The sequence below is a fragment of the Neolamprologus multifasciatus genome, chromosome 16, assembly GCF_963576455.1.
Source record: "Neolamprologus multifasciatus chromosome 16, fNeoMul1.2, whole genome shotgun sequence".
In the NCBI taxonomy this organism is placed as follows: domain Eukaryota; kingdom Metazoa; phylum Chordata; class Actinopteri; order Cichliformes; family Cichlidae; genus Neolamprologus; species Neolamprologus multifasciatus.
The window spans coordinates 34737660-34761648 of NC_140454.1; the positions used below are offsets into that span (position 1 = coordinate 34737660).

The 23989-nt window shown below is 47.4% G+C and overlaps 2 protein-coding genes across 2 annotated transcripts in view; one reads left to right on the forward strand and one right to left on the reverse strand.

Annotated features, from left to right (window-relative positions):
• The first annotated feature begins 200 nt into the window (after positions 1-200).
• On the forward strand, positions 201-14770 carry LOC146501176 (interferon alpha/beta receptor 1b-like). Its single transcript, XM_085135616.1, is given in 9 exon segments — positions 201-399; positions 5843-5981; positions 7059-7249; positions 9445-9605; positions 10641-10706; positions 10708-10795; positions 13219-13376; positions 13524-13696; positions 13779-14770. Coding segments are annotated over 9 exon segments (1284 nt in total). The 5' UTR covers positions 201-332; the 3' UTR covers positions 14020-14770.
• A 6497-nt stretch (positions 14771-21267) lies between these two features.
• Positions 21268-23989, reverse strand: part of LOC146501177 (uncharacterized) — a 67956-nt gene continuing 65234 nt past the window's right edge. The window contains exon 3 of the transcript XR_014869822.1: positions 21268-21547. The gene's annotated coding sequence lies outside the window, so the exon portion shown is untranslated. The remainder of the gene's footprint in view (positions 21548-23989) is intronic.

Here is a 23989-nt window from a genome sequence, read left to right on the forward strand (position 1 = left end):
TGCCTGGATGTTAAATTTAATTTTTACACCTGGTAAAGCAGCAACACTGATCATTTTTTATTACAGATTAAAGAATTTAGACAGTTTTTAACTCTCAGTGATGCTGTAGTGACCAGTGACACAGTCCCAGACAAGACAACAACAACGGCGCAGACGCGTCTCAGACCGGACGTTGATTGAGGCCCCGCCCATTCTTTTATTTTGAAAACCACGCCGGAACAGAACAGAACAGAGAGAGAGAGATACGTGCCGTGCCGAGTCAGTCCGATCCGTGAGTCGTTGAGTCTGTCGGCGTGGAAGTTTCTCGGTCCGTGGGTCTTGTCAGCGGCGCGATGTCCGCCGTCCCCCGCCACAGCCTCGCTCTTCTTCACGGCCTCCTCCTCCTCTTCTTCTTCTGTGGTAAGTCCCGCAACTGGCTGCGTTAGCATAGCATGCTAGCCTCGGTCCGTGCTGCTTATTTACTTAATTTTCTTCGAAACTACAGAGCGAGGCTCACCTGTGTGCCGCGTGGGTCTCTCACCTGCCCGCGGTGGGGTTTATATTTGAGATTAAAGGATCGTTTTAGCCCGCAGCTGTTTGTGTGTGCGTGCGTGTGCGTGTGCACAAACGGGAAGCAAACGGGTTAAACTGGCACAGACTGGCTCGGTGTCACAGTCAGGAATGTCAGGTTGGTGGGGCCGAAGGCTCTACGAAGCAGACAGAGTGTGTTAAAGTGGATAAAATGAGTGTGTGTGTGTGTGTGTGCGCGCAGGCAGCTCTGGCATAAATCAGCGGTGACTGTTATTGGAGTGAAAGCTGTAATCATAATATTTCTGTGCGGTGACACATGATCAGAGAAGCCTGGGTGTTCGGGACATGAAATCGATCATGTTTCACAGTGGGGGGGATTCCCTCTGTACAGGCGTCCCACGGGGGATTTTTACAGTGTATTTACCGGATGAAATGTATGATAATATTTCCCAGAGCAGGTTTGGGATGTGCGCTTCGTCTCATGTTATGATTGTGCACAGAGACACGAAGATGCGCCTCGGGCTGCTGGACTGACTCACCTTTCACTTTGTCTTTCAGGATTCTTTAAACCTGAGATAACGGAGATAAAATAAGAGTTTTTATTCAGAGTCTTGCTCGTAAATACAGTATTACAGTAAATATACTCCAAGTATTGCATTAAAGTTGTACTTTGTGTGCGCGGTGTTTTCAGTTTGTTGCCTGATATTGATGAGTGCGGCGTGTCCGTGAGCTTTGATGGCGTCTGTGTTTACGGGAAACTGATCTGAGCTCACTGCAGTTCCTGATTGTCTGTTCCTCATAGCTGCTGGATGATGTGAAAGAGCTGACAGGAGAATGAACTCGTGGTGTTAAAGTTTCTGCAGAAATCATCTGTTCCTGGTAAAAATAAATGGAAAGAGGTCAGGGATTTACTCAGGGACAAAACGATTTGACAAACAGCATAAAAACGTCGTGTTCCACTTCCTCTCTCGCCGCTCTCTTCTGCTTTTCTTTGAAAGACTGAGGCTGTGTTCACACTCAGGATAAAGATTGTCGAACAGCACCCACAGAATGAAAATAAACCTGCGTGACTCTGAAACCAAACATGGAGGAAAAAGCGAAGGCTGTTCCTGTTCCTACGTTTGAAGCATCAGAGCGGCTCTGAAACAGGCAGCAGGCTCAGCGTGCTCTGGTGGAAACGGTGACGGTCAGGAGGGCTGCCGCTCCTCTGCGTTATTGCGCTGACCAGCTCACCACAGCCTTTCGCAGGTGTGCCGACGGTGGACAAACCCCATGATCTGCTGGACGCCCACCATCATGCCACAAACAGGAACTTCAGATGAAGCAGTTGTTCCACACCGCTCACACCTCTGGAGCTGGAACCCTGTGGATCCATTTTAATCAGAGTTCAGCAGGTCCTCGTTCAGCTGCCGGGCGTCTGAGCTCGTTTGACCGGAAGCTGTCAGAAAGGAGGGAAATGATCGAGTGGAAAGTCCTCTTCGCAGCAGTTATTCTTCCTTCACCCTTTATGTGACAGAAACTAGAACCACAGGAGTCCGATGTGTGTCCACTCTGAGAAATCAGGCGATAAAGAAGGAAAAAACTTTATTAACCGCCCTGATGCTGTGAAGACGCTGTGAGAGCACGCCACTCTGACAGACCTTCTTCTGTCTTGTCTGTTTTCTTTTTGTTGTCATGTATCTGTTGTGTGACTGCTGTGTGCGAGCGACACACACCTTTTATTGGGGTCAATAAATTGACCTGAATGAGTAAAATGGATAAAATGGATCAGAGCTTTGAATAGAGGCTCACAGAAATGAGGCTGTTCTTCAAACAATTCTGTTTTTATGCCGGCGTCATCCAGCCCCACAGGTTCTTCCACTCTCAGTGTGATGCATATTTGTTTAGTGTGCACACCTCAGCCTTTGTCCTGTGTGTGTGTGTGTGTGTGTGTGTGTGTGTGTGTGTGTGTGTCATATCAAAATGTGTGAGTACATCATTTCAACAAAGTCTTCATTTCGTGTGTTTCCCTTTAGTGATCACAGCTTCTACTGGTGTGTGAGGGTCGGCTCATGCAGTGTAAGGTGACTGGTCAATAACTGGTCAATAACTGGTCAATAACTGGTCAATAACTGGTCAATAACTGGTCAATAACTGGTCAATAACTGGTCAATAACTGGTCAATAACTGGTCAACAGTCGGCCAGTGTGAGGCTTGGTGGTGCTTTATGGTTTAACGGGGCCATAATAGTTTTACAGGGAGTCATTTAGAGTCGGTCAGCCTGGATGAACCTGCAGGACTCTGACTTCATGACGAAGGTAAGCGGTGCTGTCATGACAGGTTCCCAGTGGTCACATGGGTTTAGTACTGATGTGTTTCAGATGGCTGCTGCTGTAACGCACAGCTCTCCCCGTCAGTGTGTGTCTAGTATTTGTGTGCAGACTCTGGTGCTGTGTGAGCTGCTGATGGTCGTGTGGATTCACTTTCATTTCACTTTGCCTCAGTGTGTTTCTCTCTGATTCATGACTTGAGTTTCACTGTGAGTCTGAGGCCACGCCTGTGTCAGTGGCGTGTCTCTGCAGGCTGAAGGACACTTCCCTTGCTCACCTCAGGCACAGACAGTTTCCTGTAGTTGTGTGCTTGCGGTGGTGAAGGCTGGCACGTCGTTACTCGGGGCGGTGAGCCGACGCCCTTTGAGCCGACAGTTTCACCTTGAAGTTGTTCTGCTTTGGATTCGCATCAGTAACACGTTTAGCGCACAGACCCCCCACACTCAGCTCCCCGTCACTGCACTGCAGTTAACTCACATACACCATCAACATGTCCACGCTACACTCGCTTCGAGTACGTTTGATGCTTGCAATGAACTTCCTGTGTTTCTGGTCCTTCCAAAGTTCAGCAGGGCTGAAAAACGTCAGCTCTGAGGAAACCATCGAGTCAGCTTTAAAGCCGCTGCAGGAGTCCCGTCTGAAGCCTGTGTTTGTTAAAGCAGCTGTGAGCAGCTGTGTGATGCTTCCTTTATATCCTTTAGATTTCTTCTGCTGCGGACAAAAAGCTCTGCTGTGTGTCTAAAAGTGGTGAGAAAATCAAACCAGTCAGTTCTGTCCCACAGTCAGTGATTTCAAAGCGGCAGCGCGTTGAAGATGAAATAAATGTTGGTGACTTCCCAGGAGCGCTCAGGCTGGGCCGCTTTCACAACCCAGCGCTGGTACCTTCTCAAAGTGCATTGTGGGTAAACTTTGAGGCTCTTTGTCTGCTCGGAGCGTCGTCAGGCAGATGATCCTCACCGCTGAATAATCTGAGTGGCTGTGATCCTGGGGGATTATTGTTTTGTTGCTGTGGCCAGCACATCTGGATCCAGGTGTGGGGGAAGCTTTATCCACACTTCCTCCTTCACTCTCACAAATGCTCATATTTTTATTCTGCTTGGAAACACCTGTGCTTTATTTGTGTCCCTGGGGCTGCTGGGTAAATAATCACTCTCACTCTCGGTGTGGTCATGTTAGTCGCAGCACTTCCTGTTCCTCGGCAGACGCTGTGCTTGTGTTTTTACTCGATGTGCAGACGCTTGTTTTCGTGGCTGATACGATTATTGTTGTTCTGATCTAGGTCTGTTTGATATAACGATATATATCAGATGATGATATAAAAACATCTGTCGTTTCATTTTACGCTATCGTTTGTTTCGTGGTGTAAAATAAACTGTTTACAGCAACATTTTTCATGGTTTGATGGTGACTGTAGTTATTATTAATTTCTTAAAGTTCTCTCTTATATTTAATATAACCACACTACGGACGGACAAGCACCTGTTTTTATGCGTTGTCGTTAGCAACAACGACGGTAACACCATCGCGTGTCCGCTTGTTTATGTTCCACATAAACCTTTCACAATAAAGCTTAAGATCCTGTTGAGACTTTTCAAAATAAACTGAACCACGTGAAAGAGCAGATTATTTACGGATGAGAAGTAAAAAAGACGTCAGGTGCTAAAAAATAAACCTTAGACTCAAACGTTAGAACAGGCTTTTCCCCGCAGCACGCCGTGTAAGAAATACAAAGAAAACGGCGCCGTTACAACTTATGTCTAAAAATGTATCGTTTCATGCATCGGTTAAAACACTCGACCAGCTACATGACGCCCAGCTGGAAACACTTCACACAAGTCGAGCTGCTGAGATTCACAGAAGTTACAGAAATTGTTACATTTCTGTGATTTATATCGTTATCGGACGATAGATGTTTTATATCGGGAGATGAGATTCTGGTCATATCGCACAGCCCTAATCTGATCACAGCCATGTGGACCTGATTTACAGCTGCGGGGCCAGCAGCTAAGGATGAAGGAACAACATAAGGGTCATGTGACAAGTTGATGGCTATTTTTCAAAATAAAAGCCTCTCTTAGTTATAGGACCTAGGGATGGATAATTGGGGAGGGAATCAAACACTGGGTTCATGTCCCAGACTGAGGTCACAATGACCACCTGTGGACACCTGAAGACAGAGACTAGAGGCAAGATGGCAGCAGCTGATCTGCTGCATGTGCACGTGCGTGTGCACGTGTTACAAACCCTCAGACACAAACACAGCAGGGCTATAGACTAACGTTTACTTCTGTAACTTGTCCTTTTCCTCATGTGTCTGCGATGACGCCTGTAACCTCGGTGCAATGGGCAATGTTACACCTCATGTCGGCGTCCTCTGACGACCTGTTTGCTGCTGCCTGGAAGGCCGATGTCTCGGGACTACTTCCTGTGAGGTCGCGCTGACGACACACTGAGCTGGAAAGATTTCTGTTTTTCTCTTCGCACACACATGTTGACTTTCTCAGAGTGCGAGAGATAGTGAGAGATGGCGATATAGTATGCAAACTGTTAACCCCACTCCAGCCAATCCCCCGCTGCCCCGCCCTCTCCTCCCTGCCCCGCCCCTCTCCTGGCAAACAGAGTGAATATCTCTGATTGGTTTAGACCACGATATGAGCAAAGCGTGTCTGTTGACCACACAGAGACTTTCTTTTCTTTCAGCTGGTCGCCGTCTTGTGACCTACGATTTTTTTTCAGTCGCACCTTTGAGGAAGTAGGTCACATGTCTAGAGCCTTGCGCACACGTTTACTTTCTCAAAGACAGAAACAAATCTTTTCAGCTCAGTGTGTCGTCAGCGCGGCCTCACAGGAATCAGTCCTGAAACATCAGCCTGATTTGATTACTGATTGATTACCAATAATCAGCATCAGGCCTGAGGAATCCTCATCGATCGGTCTCCTGTCGCCCTCTAACAGCTGGGATTGGATGGTTCTTATAATACAAAGAGAAGATGAATGTGTGTCACTCTGTTTCTGTCCTGCAGGTGGAGCCGATGGATCCGAGGTGCCGCCTCCTCAGAACGTCATCACCAAGACCTTGAACACCAACTACACGCTGAGCTGGGACTGGCCGCCGGGCGCCGCAGGGACCCACGCCGTCACCTTCACCACGCAATATGTGCCGTAAGTCTGAGACTCACGAGGGCGGGGTTTATTTACCTGTCGGACGGTGGACACAGGGGGCGTGGTCCACCTGAAACAGGTTTGAGCTGAGAGAACTGTGAGCCAGCTTTAAAGTCAGTTACCATGGTAACACAGAGCGCTGCTGAGAGGGAAACCAGCCCTGAGTAAAGAAAGACATCATCAATGGAGCTGTGGCACCGGGATTCACCATGGCGACGGGCCGCTGTGGTAACCCCGCTAACAGCTGGTGGAGTCGCCTTTCATAACATCTGTCGTTACGACGACGCCGTGAACGATGCGAGGAACATTTCAAACCTGCAGCGCAGTCTGAAGTTCAGCTTCTTTTCCTCCCGGCGGCTGAATCGCTAAAGATGTGAAACTCCTGTAAATAAAACCGAGCTGTGTGAGTGATGGCTCCTCTGCTGCTCTTAACATTAAACTCAGCCTTCCTCCAAATGCAGGCTCTGCTCCTTATCCCGCCGTTGCCATGGTGACTCCTGGTATCGGGCTCGCTTTCGTGGACTCGGGCCTGGGTGAGCTTTGATCGGCTTCACTGGAAGTGAAACGTCGGGGTCTGCCTGGGTTGTTAGTCGGGTCCTGATGGTGTCAGCTGATGCGTTTAATCCAAACCAGCGACAGGAAGCTGTCAGAGAGGCTTACTGGAAACCGGGCTCAGGCTCAGTAACAGCCATCGCTTCCTCATACTTGAAGCAGAGCTCGTGTCCCGGCTCGTGTTTCTCCTCTCTGGTTTCACTGGAAGTCATTTGGGACGTTTATTAACCACCTGGCCTGCCATCATGTGATCACGAGACCTTTTAACTCCTCGCTGGTATTTTAATACGAGTTTAAGTGTAAGTCAGAGTGTGCTCCATGCCTCAGGGAGCCGTGCAGCAGCCTTCCTCTTCGCAGTTTTCCTCCCTCGTCTCCATCATCCTGCTTCCACAGGCGTTAACCTCCCAGCCCCGACCGATGAAACACACGTTTACTGAAACACGGCTGGTGTTGCTGTTGTAATTAGATTTTATTCAATGACAGCTCTCCCTCCACTAATGTGTTTTCATGTTCTCGTATCCTCAGGAGGTACCAGCTGAAGTCTAAGAAGAAAAAGACAAACTGGACCACGGCGTGCAACCAGACGTCACACCGGTCATGTGACCTCACACAGTTCAACCTGCACTACCTGGGCATCTTCGTGCTCCGGGTGCGAGCCACCGTGGACGGGCGGCACTCGGAGTGGGCGCAGACGGAGTTCTGCCCCGATAAGGAGGGTAAGACGAGTACTCGGCTTTCCAGGAACTGCGATGTTCACATGCTGCAGCAGCGTGTGCGCTCACGTGTGAGCTCACGTGTGAGCTCACCACAAACCATCAAAAACAAGGTGTTATGACTCAGAGGCGAACAGCCTTCGCACTGCATCGGCGCAACAGCCGAGAGCTGCGCTCAGAGATAAAGATCTCCAGCTTCAAACATCTGACTGTGAGTTGTGCGTCCATGTGCGAGGCTCTCATCACTGCAGTGAATGAACCAGAATCAGCCAAGCAGTCACAAAGTCTGCAGGTGTTCACTACACATCCTGGGACCTGAGCTCACCTGTTGTCTGAACCATTAGTGTAGATACACTCAAGCCCACAGCTCTGACCTAACTTTTATTCAACCAGCGAGTTTTTTATTTTGTTTTTTTGTGATGCGGGAGTCTCTCAAAAGATACTAAGACGATGTCCAAGAGGTTTCTCAGCTTTTATTTACATTTCAGCAAAAAGTGTCACATCCAAAATGATTCATAGTCTTCTTAGAAAAGCCTTTATTGGCAAACTCAGATCCGTGTTTCGCACGTCTCCACAGGTATTTCTGCTCATTCGTCTTTAGCAGTGAGCTCAGGTTGGAGGGTCTCCTCGCCCTGGTCTTTAGCTCGTCCACAGAGTCTCAGTTGGGTTGGAGTCAGGACTCTGGCCGGGCCGCTGCACAGCGTTAATGGTTTTGCTGTGAAATGTCCGCTGGTGCCTGAGGCCAAGTCTCTCTGCAGACTGCCTGATGTTGTTGTTGAGAATCTTCGTTCATGGTGCCGTTCACCGTGCTTCCGTTCCCACCTGCATGTTCGACAGTGGGGATGGTGTTTTTTGGGTTCAATTAAAGAAACCTCATCGTTACTAAACAAGTCAATTTTTTCTTCCTCCGACCAAAACACAGAAGACCAGACGTCCTCTTCTGTGTCCAGATGAGCATTTGCAAAGGCCAAGCGGGTATTTGTGCGCCTTCTCTGGAGAGGTGGCGTCCTCCTTGATCTGCATCCGTGGAAACTGCAGCCACTGGAACTTGAGATGTGACAGTGTGTTATAATTATGGGCTTGGCTGTATTTGCCTAGCTGAGCCTGCACTGTGTGCTGCCTCACATATACCAACATGCAAATATGCAGCCCGAGCAGCGGAGCTCTCTGCATGTAGACGACCGACACCACGAACGTGTCGCATTGATTTGAATAATCGAGTAGTTCATCGATTGCGGTCTGTCGCCTCACAGTAACAAGGTCCCGGGGTTGAATCCAGGCTGTCTGCCTAAAATGGCAAAGCCTTAAAATAAGTATGGTAGTCCACCCCGAGCCCCCCTTTAGACGCAGCCCTGCCATGTAAGGATGAGTCTGTTTTGACGCCTGTGGCTGTAAGTTAACGGCGGGCAATGCAGAGCTGGAACGACGGGCGCTGCTACAAACACATTTTGTTTCTACCTGTGGAACAGGCTCCGCCTCTTTGTCGACAGACTCCATCTTAAACTATGACATCAGACTGCAGGCTGCGTGGGCACGCCGCTTTCGCACACGTCTGCACGGCAGCGGTTTATTTGTTGTTTGGTGCGGTGATAACATCGCAGCACGCTGTGAGTTATTCCAATTATTCAGTGCAGCCTGATATCACTGATCAGAGCGAGGCGCAGGTCTCAGGTCAGTGTGGGCGTCTCCAGACTCACCTGTTGGTTTGTACCTGTGCTGATGATGATGACGGGTCAGGAGGAGGAGCCGTCAGAGGTTTATGTAACGCCTGCTGAGTGTGTGATGGTAGAAAATGTTCCTGCTCTTATTTTTCTCTGTTCAGCCTTTGAATGTTACTATTAATATTTTCTGTTCTTTTGTGTCTTTATCTCTGTAGACGAGTTGTTTTTGTAAGATTGCAGTCAGGTGTTGCTTAAATCTGCTGCTGGCGTCAGACAGGCAGAAAGAAGGAAGCAGCCGATGGGGAGAAATCAGGACAGCTGTCACTTCATCTGTGGTTGTTATTTCAGCGTTGGCGGCCTGAGCTAAAGTCCGGTCCAGCTGCAGAGGTTTCAGGCCCTGTGCAGTGTGACGGCAGTCTGCCCGGGCGCCTTCAGTAGACGTCACATGGTGTTTAAGGACCGCCTCACGGGTGTCAGAGCAGGTAAAACACCTGCTCATCAGGTGAATAAATGTGATCTCCTCTCTGTCCCGTCTAGCGGCTCTGGGGCCTCCCAGCAACGTCACCCTCGCTCCTGCTGGAAGCGACCTGGACGTGGTCGTCACCGACCCGCTGACCAGCAACAACACCTCCATGAGGGAGCACGTCCCCAACCTGTACTACCACGTCCAGTACTGGGAGCGCCAGGCTGATGGGCAGGTAGGAAGCTCCTCCCACTTCAGTGTTACCTTTTCTCCTCGTGTGTGTGTGCGTGCGTGTTTATTCTCGCCTCCCCAAGACGTTTCGGTAGAGAACAGAGGTATTTCCTGTGTGAATCTCGCCGTACTTCCTGCCACACTTCCTGCAAGCTGGCTGCAGTTGAGCAGCGAGCAGAAAACTGGTTTGATGAGGAAGAAACGGGTCACTGCAGCACGTCCCAAAATAAGCCGAGCGTGTGACGAGCGAGTCGATGATGAGGGTGAACGCCACACAAACACGACATGCACGGAGGAATCGGGCGCCACCGTGTCGGACAGCTCAGAGCCTCACACAGAAACACGGGAACCTATCAGAACCCACCACATCTGCAGAAGGACCCGCCCCCTCGGGTCAGCTGACTGACTCGGACTGTACAAAGGCGGTCGAGTGAGTAGACGGGACACGTGAGCGTCTCAGGCCTGTGTGTGATAAAGGTGACGATGATGATGAAGACGTGGTCCAGCTGCAGAGGTGCAGCCTCAGTGTTTGTTCCTGAGCACAGATCAGCTGCAGTGATCGTGTCTGTGAGAGAACGTGTTCAGCACCAAACTCACAGGAAACCACACAGACGTCACGTTTACACTCGTGGTGGAGTTTAAGTTAGGCTGAAACACACACACACACGCACAGACACACACGCACAGACACGCACAGACACACACGCACAGACACACAGACACGCGCGCACACACAGACACACACACAGACACAGACACACACGCACAGACACACAGACATGCGCGCACACACAGACACACACACACAGACACACAGAGACACACACACACAGACACACGCACACACACAGACACAGACACACACACACACAGTCCTGTTTGCAATCTGTCCTGATTGGCTGCAGTCAGTCAGACTATTACAGGACTGATGATGATGATGATGATGATGTCTGACTGCATGTTCATGCTGGTGCGTGGCGGTCCGCTCAGACTGATGCTCTCTGCCGTTACCCCTCTGACCTTTGCCCCTCCCCCTCAGGCCTCGCCTCATAAGCAGCTGAGGATCAACACCACCATGGTGACGTTGCCGGGCTTGAAGGCGTGGGACCTGGTACTGTGTGAGCGTGCAGTCTCGCGACGACTTCTACTCAAAGATCAGCGACTTCACGGTGCCGCACTGCATGCAGACCGAAGGTAACGCCGTCACTGTCACTAAGCTTGGCGCTCTGCTTCCTGCAGCTGTGACAGCACAGCCTCTCTCTCTCTCGCCCTCTCTCTCTCTCGCCCTCTCTCTCTCTCGCCCTCTCTCTCTCTCGCCCTCTCTCTCTCTCTCTCGCCCTTTCTCTCTCTCTCTCTCGCCCTTTCTCTCTCTCTCTCGCCCTTTCTCTCTCGCCCTTTCTCTTGCCCTCTCTCCCTCTCTCTCGCCCTTTCTCTCTCTCTCTCTCGCCCTTTCTCTTGCCCTCTCTCTCTCTCGCCCTCTCTCTCGCCCTTTCTCTCTCTCTCTCACCCTTTCTCTTGCCCTCTCTCTCTCTCGCCCTCTCTCTCGCCCTTTCTCTCTCTCGCCCTTTCTCTCTCTCGCCCTCTCTCTCGCCCTTTCTCTCTCTCTCTCTCTCGCCCTTTCTCTCTCTGTCTCTCGCCCTTTCTCTCTCTCGCCCTTTCTTTCTCTCTCTCGCCCTTTCTCTCTCTCTCTCGCCCTCTCTCTCTCGCCCTCTCTCTCTCTCGCCCTCTCTCTCTCTCGCCCTCTCTCTCTCGCCCTTTCTCTCTCTCTCTCGCCCTCTCTCTCTTTCTCGCCCTTTCTCTCTCGCCCTCTCTCTCTCTCTCGCCCTCTCTCTCGCCCTCTCTCTCTCTCTCTCTGCACTCAGAGACCAGTTTCTGTCTGAGTCAAAATCGAATTGATGTAGAAATTAAAACAGATACCAGCACAGCCTCCACGCAGGGACACATCAGAGGAGAACCAATCAGGTGTCAGTCTAAACTCGTCCAATCACAGCCTGCAGAGGTGATAAGTGAAGTTCTCTGGGGGTCTGAGAGGGTGGTCACATGGTCTGCTACACAGCAAATCCAGCATGTCCAAATTAACACTGTCAGATTTGATTTCAACACTTTTAAAGTGTCTATATGGGTAAAACACCAGAGAGTGTTAATTTAACTCTTTTTGGAGAGTTGGTATGTTAACTCTGATTTAGTGTTAAACACCAAATCTCTCTGGAGTTGATAATTTAACACTTGGTGTTAAGAGTTTATATATTAACTCTCAAAGAGTATTTTAGTTTAACTACGTAAGAGTTATCTTCTAATTAATTCTAAAAAGCGGGAATTTTACTGTTCTGAACTTCTAGAAATTTCTTTTGGAAATAAACATTTACTAAAAAGACGCAATGGTTTTTGAAAAACATTTATTCTGAACTGTGCACCACAATTTCAAAACATTTTCTGAAAGATGTAACAGTGTACATGTTCTCACTTTCATTAGAATTTCGTTTATCAAAAGGTCTGACATAGGTGAGCTGGTAAATGCAAATAACAGCATTCTCATCACTTATTTCAATAAATACAAAATACAGTATGCATGTCCTTCAGTCATCACTTTGTGGAACTGCAACGCACTTCTGCTCTCCCCCATATTCCATCTTCACAAGCATATCCTCTGTGGAGATTGAATAAAAATTAGTTGACACTAATTAATGGCACAAATCAATTGCAGCACAGTAAAAAAAAAAAAGGAATCCTTTTTGAGCCATTACTTGTGTAAAGTATTTTCCCAAAAGACAAGGACACAGGCAACAGGTAATACTGAACTAAATGTAAAACCTCAACCTTTTTCATTTTTACCTAAACCGTGTGCACAAAACTCTGGAGGATCTAAATGCTAACGTAGAACCAGTCAGGACATCTGCTACTACTGTTTGCTCGTTTTTTATGGGAGATCGTTTTCAGGCTTCAAGTAGCACCATTATACCAACATTTCACATTCTAGACATTGTTTTAAGTGTATTTGACCAAAAAATTTAACCAAAAATTCACATGCAAGCTTTTTTTCAAGGCTGTGGTATTTGCCGAAAACAATGCCTTTCAGCTAGCTAAAACAGCGAGCGATGCTATCAGCGAGCAACATGGCTAATGCCTTTCACACAGCTTTGTCTCAACTCCAAAGAGCCACAGAAGTAAAAGCTAATAACAATAATTGAAACAATCTTTGAAAAAATGACTTACCAAGCATGGCAAACAACTCAAATATGTAGAGCAAAATGTTCTGAAACGGCTTCACTTCAGCTTCGATTGGAGCCGTGCTGGGGGCGGAGTCTGTGAATTTACTCTATTGGTGTCATAGCCCCTGTAGGAGTTCAGAGTTAAGAGGTCAAGAGTTAATGTTTCCATTGTAACACCTCCAGATTTGAAATAGAAACACTCATTTTAACACTCGATTTTAACTACTATCATTTTACACCTCAGAGTTACATTAAAAGAATGTGACTCTACTTAGAGTAAAATTAACTCTAAGACTACTAACACCAAAACATTTAACACTTTTGAATTTGCTGTGTACCATCTTCATGGTGACAGCTGTGACTCTGAAGGCGGAGCTCCTCCATCTAACGGCGTCGGTTTGTTTCCAGGTTCGATCCCCTGGTGGAACATCTTCCTGTACTTCCTGGGCTCGCTGCTGTTCTTCTTCCTGATTGTACTGGGAACCATTTACGGTTTATTCAGGTGCTGCAAGACCATAAAGGATGTTCTGAAGCCGTCCGACCAGATGCCCTCCCACCTGAAGAAGGTAGCTTGCAGTTGATGAGCGGGTGGTGTTCACCTGATTGATCTGTTTTATTTAAACAGGAACACTCATGATGAGGTGTGATCGGGGCGTTTCTCTGTGATGTGCGCATCATCAGCAGCTCTTCTTCTCTCCTCTGTCCTCCTGCAGTACCTCTGCAGCTCTCCGGGCTCCGACATCCCTCGCCTCCTCACCCCGGACTCTGAGTCTGAGCTGCTGTGTGAAGGTGTGACCATCTGTCCACTGCCCGCCGTTCTGGAAATCCACATCCCTCCTGCCGAGGAGCTGGCAGCGCCCCCCTCGGGCCTGGAGCCGAACAGCAGGTCAGTGTTGGCGTGTTCATTAGAGCGCGTTCATGATGGCAGATCCGGCAACGCCAGCTAAACCGTGTCTCTGTGTTTGCAGTGTCAGGCACAGCCGGCAGGACAGCAGCAGCAGCGGCGACTCCGGCGTCTACTCCTCTGGCGGCGGCTCCTCAAGCTCTGCCCTGAAGCATCTCAGCGCCGTTCGCCACAACCACATGGGGAGCGATGACAGCTTTAAGGGTTTGTTGGACCCTGAGCGGGTGAACCTGCGGGAGATGACGGCCCACCTCAAGAGCCAGCCCGAGGTCGCAGACGAGGGCGTCGTGGACGTGTGCGTCTGAGCGAAGAGGAGACGGGTCCGTGGGAAATGTGTGGCGTGCCTTTTTTCCGCCAGTCACTGTGAAACGAGCGCCTCTTTTTAAACACAAACACTGAAAAAGACTGAACTGCTGAGCCACGCCCCTCACGCAGAAGGAACGAGTCGTGCTGGAGCGTCGCCGTTTGCAGCTGCTGATCCTGGTTCAGGCAGACAGGAAGTCCTGCTGGTGCTGACTAAAACATTCCTCCTTCAGCCGCTACCGTCGTCTTAACCCTCGCCACACAGCTCAACTCTGCGCGCCATCACGCATCACTTTAACTTTCACAGGTAGCTTGCAGGTGCTAGCATTAATCAAAGAGGAAGCAGTTCATTACGTGAGCGCACCTGGCTACAAGCATGACATCTCTGCGGGCGGCGGCCTCTGTGTCGCTTTCATTTAATCTTCGTTTTACTGTAACAGCACGTTTTTTTCTTCCGTTTATGGTTCTTATAGAATCTCTGTTCTGGTAACTCTTGCTTTCTTTATGGGTCTGTCTTACCTCCATCTGCAGCTTATGCTCCGCCCACATGGTGATGTAGAAACCGAATCTGTGGCATGTATCAGCAGGACAAATCAAACGGTAATTATAATCAAAGAAGCATCAGTCGTGTGGTTTGACTTCCTGCTCTGAATCGCCCCGCCCATCTGCTGACCTCTGTTAACCTTTGTATATAAGCTTGTTGTGCAGCTGTGTTTACAATCAGAAACTAAATAAACTCCTGAAAAAACCAAACTCACTTCATGTTACTGTGTGCAACATCTTCTCGTTCCAAACCCTCGTTTCACATGTTTGATGACGCAGTTCCTGTGACGTCCAGCAGAGGCAGCAGTGAGTCAGTCCCTGCATGTTAACAGCCTGTTTACAGCAGCAAAGAGCCTCTGTGCAGACTCAAACTCACGCCCCTGCGTTTCTATGGTGCACTGTTGCCCAACAGTGTAAAAACATGAAACGAGTGATTTTTCACTTACAGGCGTTTGCTCTGCTGCAGAGCTTTTCTTTGGTCTTTTCCACGTCATGAAGAAAAGCTTGAGTGTCGCTGATAAACTGCAGCTGGTTCTGTTCCCGTGGCAGAAATGTTGGACAGGTATGTGAAAGCTCGACCAAAGCTGCACTTTCCTCGGGTGAAATGACCTGATTCATGTAAAGTTCAGCTACTAAATCCCTCCAAGATGAACCACTTCTATTTGCTCATACTGTCACATGGAAAAAGGATGGTTGATCTTGTAGCTTTCCCAACAATGACCTTCTTGGGGAGTTCAATTTTATTTACACAGCGCCAAATTGCAACAACAGTCGCCTTAAGGTGCTTTATATTGTACAGTAGATCATACAATAATACATACAGAGACAAACCCAACAATCATATGACCCCCTATGAGCAGCACTTTGGCGACAGTGGGAAGGAAAAACTCCCTTTTAACAGGAAGAAACCTCCAGCAGAACCAGGCTCAGGGAGGGGCGGGGCCATCTGCTGTGATTGGTTGGGGTGAGAGAAGGAAGACAGGATAAAGACATGCTGTGGAAGAGAGACAGAGATTAATAACAGATATGATTCAATGCAGTGAGGTCTGTTAACACATCTGCAGAAATGGTGGCGTGCTCTACAGATTTAACGGCTGAAAGTTGAATGTGATGATTTCAGACAGCAGACATATCTGGGAATAATCTGGGCTAATTTTCTCTCAGTTACTGGCAAATGCTGCTGTGCGCCTGAGTTTCCTATTCTCCCTGAGTCAGTGCCAAAGGTTGCCTGAAGGAGATTGGACGACACTTTCGGCGAACATGAAGCGTAACTAAGCTGCAACCTGCAGTTCCTCTGACGTCCAGCAGAGGCTCCAGCAGTGTGTCAGTCCCCACAGACTACGTTTGGTTAATAGACCGTCCAACAAGTCTGAGCTGAGTCTTTCTCTGTGTTTGATGTGATATGTGTTTGAACTGCTCTTGTTCTGTCAGGAATGTATGGAGTACACGGGACAGACGTGGAAAAGTAGTCCGTGCAGCCTGAGGTGAATTTAACCAGACTTATGCCAGAAGCCTGCTGACGACGCTGAGGCGTGCCTTTCTGAGGAACGTTTGCCAAATATTAGAGGCGTGCCCGTGACCAGCACTAGCATTGGCTGATGCCTCGTCAGCTCTGAGCTTTCATCCAAATAAAACAAGCTAATGGGAGATGAGATGGAGCGAGGGCCATCTTTTATGTACAGGTGATGGTGGTGGAGAGAGACTGAGGTTTCAATAATCTGTCGTACTTACATATAAGCTGAGGGATGTTCTGTGATGTTGCCGTGCACAGACAGGTGAGACAGTCACTGTGCTGTGAGTGCGCTCCGTGGCGCCCAGCGGAGAGCGGCGGTGGAGCCTCGTGATTCACAGCTGCTCCCTCTCCCCGCTCTCAGCTGGTATTCCCCGTCACTTCCCCGAGTCAGAAAATGAAATCACTCCGAGCACGACCAACAAAGGGTCACAGCGGGGCCAAGAACCAAAACGGTTGATCAGCTGATAAACAGCTGATATTTGATTTCTGTTTATTCTCTTAATCAGTCCTCTGTTCTCCCGCCTGAAGCTTTCTTCTCCCTGTTTCTCATTTCCAAATATTCCAGATATCTTTTTGACCTGGGGTCCTGTTACTCCTCATACAGGAAGTGATTGGGTTGAAAACCTGCTGATTGAAAGAACCAGATTTAAATGTGGTTCAGGTTTTAATTGTCTTTGATGTTTTTGACTTTTTGTCAGATTTTCGTAGTTTTATCCTGTTTTTCTTCATTTTCTGGTTTTCCTGTGTGCCTTGCGGTCACCTCCAGTCTTTCTGATTATGAACCTGTGCCTGTAGTTCTCCGCTCATTCTTTGAAGTATGGATTTAGCTCCTTTGTTTGCGTGCTTGTGGTCTCAGGCTTTGATGCTTTTGGTGTTTGTTTAGGGCTTCTGGACTTGAGTCAGTCAACGCCTCTGTTTGTTTCGCCGTCCTCTCCTGCTTAGCAACCTTACCTGATATCACTAGTTTAGCGTCTGTGCTGTTGTTCAGTATATTGACAAAAGGATTGGCTCAGCTGGCTTCACACGGATATCAGCTTGAGTGGCATTCCCATTCTTAATCCATCAATAGGTTTAATATGATGTCAGCCCCAGTAGTGGTCCTAGCCTGTTTGGCGCCCTGGGCGAACACCCCCTCTGGCGCCCCCCCCCCTCCTCACACACACGAAGAGAGAGACGAAGTATGCATTGTATGCAAACGGCTACTAAACAGACATCATAATTCGTCATACAATGAGAACAGGACAAATCAACAATTGACACTGACTAATTAATTTTATATTATTGTATATATTGTTTGGAGTTTAGTCTGTTACTGTTACTATTTTTACCATTTCTTCTTGGAGGAACTGTAACCCAAATAATTTCCTTAGGGATTAAGAAAGTATCCTGATTCTTAATGTTTTAGGATACATGACCTGCCATTATCCAATCACACATCTCTTACCTGTATCTTTTGCTCGTTTCTCCTTGTAGGAGTCATAATTAAATGTATTGAATTTTAATGATCACTCGGTTTTCATTTGTTTGGTTGCTATGGTGATGTGTAACGGGAGTCACGTGGGTGCTAGCGGCGACATTAAGAGGGCGTTGTCAGTCTGTCTTTCACTGGTTTGATTTTGACAGAGCAGGGCTGGGTAGCCGTAGTTTTTGTTGACCGCAGCACAACGAGTTTCCCCTTGTTGCATTAGAGCCTGTGATGTTTTAAGAGTTTGAATCGCGAGCCGATCACATTGCTCTGTAAACTTTTCAAGCACTTTAATAAACAAGCAAGCAATTCCACCTCTCGCATTACTGCGTAAAGTTGAGAGGCAAATAGGCAGGCTCAGTCCCCGGCCTCTAGCGACTGTGGAAGTCGCTACACTCCTCCTCTTCTTTTCTCATTTAAAAAATGAGAAAAGAAGTTTAAAAACGGGTTGTGTGTGAGACTTTAGATCAACAAAATATAAAATATACATTTTAAATTGTTATTGATCCCTTTACCCCTGGTCCTAAAGTGTATATTTATTTTCTTACTCTTCTTATATTTATTGTTTGTTTCCTTGCACTGTTGTAACTGGAGCCTCGTCGTCTCGTCTCTCTATAAACTGGACTGTCTGTAGCGGAGATGACAATAAAGTTTACTTTGACTTCAGCAGCGAGCAGGCGCATCGAGGGCTCTCGCGCTCACTTTTCGAGTATAGAATTTTGAAAAAACATCGGTGCAAATTATAAGTCTGTATCATCAGTAGCGGTTTTAGATACGGGCGACACGGGCGGTTGCCCGGGGCGGCATCGTGGTGGGGGCGGCATCGCGGCTCGTTCTCATGCTGCCCCGACATCATGCCAGCGCATATAGGGAATGGCATTGGTTTTCTATCGCCCATTTGCTGGGAGTAAGGGCGCCCTCCGTTTGCTAGGTGCGCCTGCTGCTTGCGGCACAGGGAGGAGAGGGCGGGGCGGCGGGGGATGCTCCGGCTGGCTGGAGCAGCAAAAATTACCAACTCGCAAAATAAAACAAATTACAAACAAACCAACAAACACGAAAACACCAGACATCATGATACAGACTTATAATTTGCACCGATGTTTTTTCAAAATTCTATACTCGAAAAGTGAGCGCGAGAGCCCTCGGTGCGCCTGCTCGCTGCTGAAGTCAAAGTAAACTTTATTGTCATCTCTGCTACATACAGTCCAGTTTATAGAGAGACGAGACGACGAGGCTCCAGTTACAACAGTGCAAGTAAACAAACAATATATATAAGAAGAGTAAGAAAATAAATATACACTTTAGGACTCGGGGTAAAGGGATCAATAACAATTTAAAATGTATATTTTATATTTTGTTGATCTAAAGTCTCACACACAACCCGTTTTTAAACTTCTTTTCTCATTTTTTAAATGAGAAAAGAAGAGGAGGAGTGTAGCGACTTCCACAGTCGCTAGAGGCCGGGGACTGAGCCTGCCTATTTGCCTCTCAACTTTACGCAGTAATGCGAGAGGTGGAATTGCTCGCTTGTTTATTAAAGTGCTTGAAAAGTTTACAGAGCAATGTGATCGGTTCGCGATTCAAACTCTTAAAACATCACAGGCTCTAATGCAACAAGGGGAAACTCGTTGTGCTGCGGTCAACAAAAACTACGGCTACCCAGCCCTGCTCTCTGTCAAAATCAAACCAGTGAAAGACAGACTGACAACGCCCTCTTAATGTCGCCGCTAGCACCCACGTGACTTCCGTTACACATCACCATAGCAACCAAACAAATGAAAACCGAGTGATCATTAAAATTCAATACATTTAATTATGACTCCTACAAGGAGAAACGAGCAAAAGACACAGGTAACCAGATGTGTGATTGGATAATGGCAGGTCATGTATCCTAAAACATTAAGAATCAGGATACTTTCTTAATCCCTAAGGAAATTATTTGGGTTACAGTTCCTCCAAGAAGAAATGGTAAAAATAGTAACAGTAACAGACTAAACTCCAAACAATATATACAATAATATAATATTAATTAGTCAGTGTCCATTGTTGATTTGTCCTGTTCTCATTGTATGACGAATTATGATGTCTGTTTAGTAGCCGTTTGCATACAACGTTTGCATACAATGCATACTTCGTCTCTCTCTTCGTGTGTGTGAGGAGGGGGGGGGGGCGCCAGAGGGGGTGTTCGCCCAGGGCGCCAAACAGGCTAGGACCGCTACTGTGTATCATAATGTCTGGTGTTTTCGTGTTTGTTGGTTTGTTTGTAATTTGTTTTATTTTGCGAGTTGGTAATTTTTGCTGCTCCAGCCAGCCAGAGCATCCCCCGCCGCCCCGCCCTCTCCTCCCTGTGCCGCAAGCAGCAGGCGCCCTTACTCCCAGCAAATGGGCGATAGAAAACCAATGCCATTCCCTATATGCGCTGGCATGATGTCGGGGCAGCATGAGAACGAGCCGCGATGCCGCCCCCACCACGATGCAGCCCCGGGCAACCGCCCGTGTCGCCCGTATCTAAAACCGCTACTGGTCAGCCCCCCTCTTGCAGCGATAACAGCTGCAAATCTCCTGGGAAGTCTTTCCACAGGATTGGTCACCCTGATGTTGGACGAGAAGGCCTGGCTAATTCATTCCAAAGGTCCATCCGTCAACCTAGGCATCCATCCATCATCCCATATACCCATCATCCATCCATCCGTTCTGTCAGGCTGCTGGTGTGCAGTCATGTTGGAACAGGAAGGGGACATCCCCAAACTGTTCCCACAAATTTGGGAGCATGAAATTGTCCCTAAAGTCTTCTTATGCTGAAGCATTGAGAGTTCCTTTCAGTGGAACTGAGAGGCTGAGCCCAGCTACTGCAAAACACCCCCACACCACGGCACAGTGCGGTCAGACCAGTACGGTTGACTATTGAACCCAGACTTCTCCATCAGACTGAGTTTGCTTCTTAAATAGCAGGTACATAATTGGCAGGAACCCTAAACCTGACCTCCAACAAGAACACAAAAACTCTGAGGGGTAGCCATCTATGTGTCATGTGATTTCACAGATAAATATAACTGAGTATCCTCTGCGTAGCAATCAGTATCAGGTTTTCTAGTAATAGTACCAAAGGGGAGCATCTACATTGTGGATTATACTTTCTGCACAGGCGTAGAAAATTACTTGCTTCAGTATAGAAGTAAAAACTCAGATATGACTGAAGGAGGGATTTTTGAATCTCCTCTCCATGTGTTTAAGCCACCTGAATGTATGACTGTACGATCACATCACAATGCCCAGTTATTGTGGAAAACTATTATTCATGGACAGGTTGGGAGGACAGTGGTAAGGAAATATTCACCAGAACTCTGTTTGCCTGTCTGGCTTCAGAGCTGAAAGGAAACCTGGGTTTGCTCCTGTTTTCCTCAGAGGACAGTAAGTTGTCCTAACTTTGCTTCTTTTTTGGAAAGTCTTAGACCTTAGAATACCATTTTGTTTCTAGCGTATGACTCATGTGGTTTAAGGCATGTGACTGTGAATTATTACAGGGATTCATGCATCTCTTTGTTGGGTCTTGTTGGGGTAGCTTCTCTCTCAGCCTTGAGTTTGTGAAGCAGGAAGTCTGAGCTGGTCTTTCAGAGTGAGCAGCTCAGAGGTTCACACAGGTTGTTGGTCACGTGTAACTGCTCGGTGCTGTTATAAAGAATACTTAAGCCACCATGGCTCTGAACACAGTGCACAGTGCATTATCTCTAATAATCGGCTATGTACCACAGGCCTTCAAGGTGGCTGCAGTTAAACCTTTACTCAAAAAGCATCTCTAGACCCAGCAGTCTTAGCTAATTATAGGCCAATCTCCAACCTTATTTTCATATCAAAAATCCTTGAAAGAGTAGTTGTCAAACAGCTAACAGATCATCTGCAGAGGAATGGTTTATTTGAAGAGTTTCAGTCAGGTTTCAGAGCTCATCACAGCACAGAAACAGCTTTAGTGAAGGTTACAAATGATCTTCTTATGGCCTCTGACAGTGGACTCATCTCTGTGCTTGTCCTTCTTGACCTTAGTGCAGCATTCGATACTGTTGACCATAATATCCTATTAGAGCGATTAGAACATGCTGTAGGTATTACAGGTATTGCACTGCAGTGGTTTGTATCATATCTATCTAATAGACTCCAATTTGTGCATGTAAATGGAGAGTCCTCTTCACACACTGAGGTTAATTATGGAGTTCCACAGGGTTCAGTGCTAGGACCAATTCTGTTTACATTATACATGCTTCCCCTAGGCAGCATCATTAGAAGACATAGCATACATTTTCACTGCTATGCAGATGACACCCAGCTCTATCTGTCCATGAAGCCAGATAACACACACCAATTAGTTAAACTGCAGGAATGTCTTAAAGACATAAAGACTTGGATGGCCACTAACTTTCTGCTTCTTAACTCAGATAAAACTGAGGTCATTGTACTCGGCGCTGAAAAGCTTAGAAATATGGTATCTAACCAGATTCTTACTCTGGATGGCATTACCTTGGCCTCCAGTAACACTGTGAGGAACCTTGGAGTCATTTTTGACCAGGATATGTCCTTCAACGCACATATTAAACAAATATGTAAGACTGCGTTCTTCCATTTGCGCAACATCTCTAAAATTAGAAATATCCTGTCTCAGAGTGACGCTGAAAAACTAGTTCATGCATTTATTACTTCCAGGCTAGACTACTGCAATTCATTATTATCAGGATGTCCAAAAAACTCACTGAAAAGCCTTCAGTTAATCCAAAATGCTGCAGCAAGAGTCCTGACAGGGACTAGAAAGAGAGAGCAGATTTCTCCTGTTTTGGCTTCCCTTCATTGGCTTCCTGTTAAATCCAGAATTGAATTCAAAATCCTGCTCCTCACATACAAGGTCTTAAATAATCAGGCCCCATCTTATCTTAATGACCTTGTAGTACCATATCACCCTATTAGAGCACTTCGCTCTCGCTCTGCAGGCCTACTTGTTGTTCCTAGAGTATTTAAAAGTAGAATGGGAGGGAGAGCCTTCAGTTTTCAGGCCCCTCTTCTGTGGAACCAGCTTCCAGTTTGGATTCAGGAGACAGACACTATCTCTACTTTTAAGATTAGGCTTCAAACTTTCCTTTTTGCTAAAGCATATAGTTAGGGCTGGACCAGGTGACCCTGAATCCTCCCTTAGTTATGCTGCAATAGATGTAGGCTGCCGGGGGATTCCCATGATGCATTGAGTTTTTCCTTTCCAGTCACCTTTCTCACTCACTATGTGTTAACAGACCTCTCTGTATTGAATCGTATCTGTTATTAATCTCTGTCTCTCTTCCACAGCATGTCTTTATCCTGTCTTCCTTCTCTCACACCAACCAATCACAGCAGATGGCCGCCCCTCCCTGAGCCTGGTTCTGCCGGAGGTTTCTTCCTGTTAAAAGGGAGTTTTTCCTTCCCACTGTCGCCAAAGTGCTGCTCATAGGGGGTCATATGATTGTTGGGCTTTTCTCTGTATCTATGAAGCGCCTTGAGGCGACATTTGTTGTGATTTGGCGCTATATAAATAAAATTGAATTGAATTGAATTGAATTGTAACAACTACCAGACAGAGGGAAGTGTACAGATCAATGGCGCCCTCTGATGGAGGGAGCTGGGCAGACTGTTTGTCTCTTCATCTTGCAGTGAAAATGTTTCAGGCCAATGATTTATTGATGCAAAAAATAAACTCATTTATAAAGTCTGTATCAGAGTAAAACTTTAAGCAGAGATTTGATGAAACATGAGTCATGGCACAGAGAATCCTGACTTTAACTCAAGGAAGAAGTTTTCCACCACGTCAGCAGGATCCACCGCCTTGTTCCAGTTTGATTACTGGTTCTTCTTTATGTCTTTCGTGATCCTCCCTGTCCAGCTAATGGTACTGCAGTTATGGAGCTTTACATGATGAGCTGCTCAGTGAAGCAAATGCAAAAAGGCCCTCAGATGTGCTGGGATGCCTCAGGTTAAGTGTGATTGTCCTGATGTTCCTGTGGGAATTAAGGTCCCGTCAACATTTGAGGTGCTGATGGTAAAGGAGGCTTCTCTCTGGGGTCTGTAACATGCTGATCCATACACTGGTCAAATAGATGCACACTGGGTTAACCCTGGGACGAGTGAGGCGATCACAAAGATGCACAAATGTTAGTGAGCTTTCCCAGGATTCATTCCCAGCTGGCAGAAAAAGCCTTCTGCATCTGGGATATGGATCGGCTCCAGAAAGCTCCGTCTCCTGCTGTGCTCATCATGTATGACCAAATACATCCTTCATCTCGTGGCCTTTGCGCTTTTTTTTTTAGTCCAATTATCTGCCGGCCTTATTCAGGCCAGTCAACGTTCACTCTGTCTCACAGACTCCTTTGTGCAACCCACCTCCTCCCATCATGGCCTCTCCCTGCTCACTCAGGCTCCATTCAAGCCTCCGTCTCTA